The sequence below is a fragment of the Setaria viridis genome, chromosome 4 (genome assembly GCF_005286985.2).
Source record: "Setaria viridis chromosome 4, Setaria_viridis_v4.0, whole genome shotgun sequence".
Classification (NCBI taxonomy): domain Eukaryota; kingdom Viridiplantae; phylum Streptophyta; class Magnoliopsida; order Poales; family Poaceae; genus Setaria; species Setaria viridis.
The window spans coordinates 36,753,940-36,757,498 of NC_048266.2; the positions used below are offsets into that span (position 1 = coordinate 36,753,940).

At 47.1% G+C, this 3,559-nt stretch overlaps 1 protein-coding gene across 1 annotated transcript; it reads right to left on the minus strand.

Moving 5' to 3' along the window:
* Positions 1-1,425: 1,425 nt before the first annotated feature.
* On the minus strand, positions 1,426-3,056 carry LOC117853763 (peroxidase 45). Its single transcript, XM_034736050.2, has 4 exons — positions 2,698-3,056; positions 2,399-2,596; positions 2,103-2,262; positions 1,426-1,979 (listed from the first exon to the last, which is right to left on the minus strand). Exons 1-4 carry the CDS (start codon positions 2,914-2,916, stop codon positions 1,600-1,602), a joined length of 957 nt encoding a protein of 318 aa, XP_034591941.1. The 5' UTR covers positions 2,917-3,056; the 3' UTR covers positions 1,426-1,599.
* Between the last annotated feature and the right edge of the window lie 503 nt (positions 3,057-3,559).

The following is a 3,559-nucleotide window of genomic DNA, read 5'->3' on the forward strand; positions in this document are numbered from 1 at the left end:
GAAAGGAGCCCTTCGGTCATTGTTTTTTTTAAGGAACAGGAGGGGCATAGCCCCTACTGACTAATATATTAATAAAAAGAAAGGAAAGGGTACAAAAAATTCTTACAAGAGCTACCAAGAAAAGAAAAGAGAAGGAGGGAAGAGAGAAAATTTTTAGGCGCTCGCGAGACACATTGTCTGATTTTAGGTGGAGTGTTTTTTTTTCTCGTGACGCTTGTTGGAGTGTCCATGGAACTACATTAGAACTACAACAGGAAGTGTAGTTTCTTCTCAATTTTTTTTGTCCTCTGATAGTCTTGTTTTCAAAACATGTCTTTAAGTTATCAAGTCCATGTTTAGCGCTTTGCACCGTCTGAAATTAGAACAGCATAGAGCTACCCATCTTAAATTATATTGTTTTTTTATGGAAAGGTAATTTGAGTCAGGCTAGATTCTATGGACGAATTTTGTTACCATTGATATGATGAGATGCAAGAATTTTGCTGTTGTACAAATGCGATATTGTGGTCGTAGGAATACCCAAGGCCAAAAAAAATGGTAGGCTCTTTTGTATGCTTGACATGCTCCTTCACACTATTAATCACATGTCATGTATTGCACAGGTGTGCAGGTAATTGCATTACTACTCGAGAATTATCCATATCAAAATTTTAATTATTACCATGTAATATATAGCCTGCGCTGGCATTTTACTAGTTTAACTTAAGCAAAGATTTGAATTAAACACACATAGAGGTGCAATATAAAGGGGAACAATTATTAATGGAATTGATAATGCATATAGAGTATCTGGTAACTAAAGTAATTCTTTGCCAGCCTAAAATCACCTCCATCCACCTCTAGACATGGCTCCAACTTCTATTTGTAGCACATCTATGGATGCACCGGTTGGGGGGATAAGACCTATATCTCTTAAATAAATTACTAGCTCGGGTTGATTGGACTAATATTGTCTCATATGAGTGACAATGGTTATTTTTTATGAAACAATTGCAACTTTACTCGTTTCATCTTTTTTAATCCGAGTCTTCCATCTGCCCCTCTTTCTATACGCCGTGACCTGAATCGATTAAAGTTGAAAAAAATCAAATGAAAAAGAGAAAAAAAAAAGTGAAATGACTTAAAATGCCCTTGCCTTATATTATCTAGTGAGCAAACATGCAAAGCCGAAAAAAGAGGAGGTAAATGTGCAATTAGCGTGGTGAAAATGAGGGCAATTATACATTTGGCCCTTTTATATCTGCAAGTAGTGATATGTACCGCAATACCATGTACCGATCTAGTCTCCTGGAGGTATTATATGGTAGGAAGTGTTCATGTGTCCATAGGGTAGTTTTGGTATGGACGTGTGCTCTAGACTGTAGGAAAAAAAAAGTGAAAGAGCCAGAAGGGAGAATAGATAATGTCATCTTGAGATCGCTCCAATGCAAAGAACACACATGGACTATCACAAAGAGGTATTATACACATCGATAAGGCTTCTGAATCAACGCCATGAGCTTATTATAATTACAGCCTTTATGTACTGATGATGATGTTGTAACATACGGTACATGTATGAGTGTTCAATGATGTCAACCGTACCTGTCTGGCTAGCAACTAGTTCGGGAACCGGCAGTCGCGGCGTATCTCGCCGGTGGCCGCCGTCTTGACGCCGACCCTGCCGAGCTTGGTGATGGCCGCCACGAAGTCGCCGAAGAAGGCGCCCTGGTTGGACGCGTAGTAGTTGACGGTGCCGCGGGACCTGGTGTCGGAGTAGAGCACCTGGTCGGAGCCCAGGAGCCCCTTGCCGCCCTGCAGGTTCCGGAAGAAGGCGTTGTCGAAGGTCACCGGCGAGGGGTCCAGGAAGGCGAAGCCATTGGTGGGGTTGGAGCTGCAGGTGGCATTCAGCTGCGACGCGAAGTTGTGGTCCATGGTCGGGTCGGTGCCGATCCGGTACTGGAAGAAGGGGCAGTCCGCGGCGCCGAGGGTGTGGCCGCCTGAATTCACGCACAAGAAAGATACTTCATGGTCAGGCTGGCATGGATGGCGACGCGACGACGTGTATCGCAAGCGGAGTGAATGGAAAGTGATTGAGCTGGTGAGTATGAGCAGGCGTTTACCTGAAAGGGCGATCATTTCAGACTGGGAGAGGCCGAGGCCGGAGAAGTAGGAGTTGAGCTGGTCGAGGTTGAAGTTGGCGTGAGGCAGCACGACGCTGGCCTTGGTCGACACCCTGCCGTCGTACCGGCCCAGCTCCACCTCATAGTACGGCCCGCCGCTCTGCGACCAATACAATGCGAATCCATGCGTGTGCAGAGTTAGTAGTACGGAGTATTATTTACATGTATCTGACAACGTGTAACTGTATCCAGAAGCTGGTGGTGATGAGTGGATGTGTGCTCGGCTCGGCAGTTACCTGGGAGATGGACTCCCTGGCGGCGAGGGCCATGATGTCCGCGCAGGAGACCTTGTACTGGCACCGCGGGTCGCTGTCCACGGCGGCCTTGGCGTTGAGGATCACCTGGAACCCCTCCGGCTTCAGCGACTGGTTGTCGGGGTTGCGCCACTCGTCGTCGCCGTTCGAGTTCACGATCATGATCGACGCGTCACACCCCTGCACGCGCATCAACAGAGACAGTTGAATGGATCACTGGGTGCTACAAAGGCGCGAGCTGGTTTGATGGGCACACTGCGTGATAAGCATACGCTACGCACCCTGACGGCGCAGTCGTGGAAGAAGAGCCTGAGCGCGGCGGGTGCGGAGATCGGGGACTGCGCCATGGACTGCTGGACGGAGCTCCGGACGATGACCTCCAGGTTGGGGCAGATGCTGGAGTAGTAGTACGGCCTCAGCTGCGCGACGGCAGACGGCGGCATGAGCGCCGCGGACACGACGGCGGCGGCGACAAAGAAGCCCAACCGAAGGCTCGCCATTGATGACAGTCAGTTCTTCCCTGCAGCTTGCTTAGCGACGGCTGTTGCGTGGGTGCTCCAAAAGTGCGTGGATTCAGAGGCTGTGTCTAGCTGGTGATCTCGTGAATCGAGGCGGGTTAGGAAGCGATGGTGCATTGGAATGGAGGCTGCATGGGATTTATATAGCAGAAGCTGGCGTGCTAGCGCTTGGCTTCCTCGTCATTTTTAACGGCCAATTGGAGCAATTTGAGGTAGAACAGTAGAACAAGTAGTAATCTGCTATGGTAATTGGAGTTTGATCGAAGTGATATGTTTGTAATAGTTTAGCAGATGATACCCGTGACCAAATGACACCTCAGTTTAATTAGCCGCCAGGAATTCTGAACCAAGGCACCGATTCTTCAGCTACAGTCACACGCTTAATAGCATTTGCTTCCTTCAAACTTCAGGTTCAGAAATCAGGGTTACGTACTAATAATCGCGTCACTAAATCTTGGACAAGAATAAATGTACCTCATTATTCCCTATCAAAAATATGTGCTACTTGACTACTTGAGGCACTGTTTCTTTATAATCTTCTTGAGTGAATTTGACACATTTTGCAATAACCTTTTTCTTTCAAAATTCAAAATTCAGATTGAGAAAAGAAATTTCAGGCTTATAC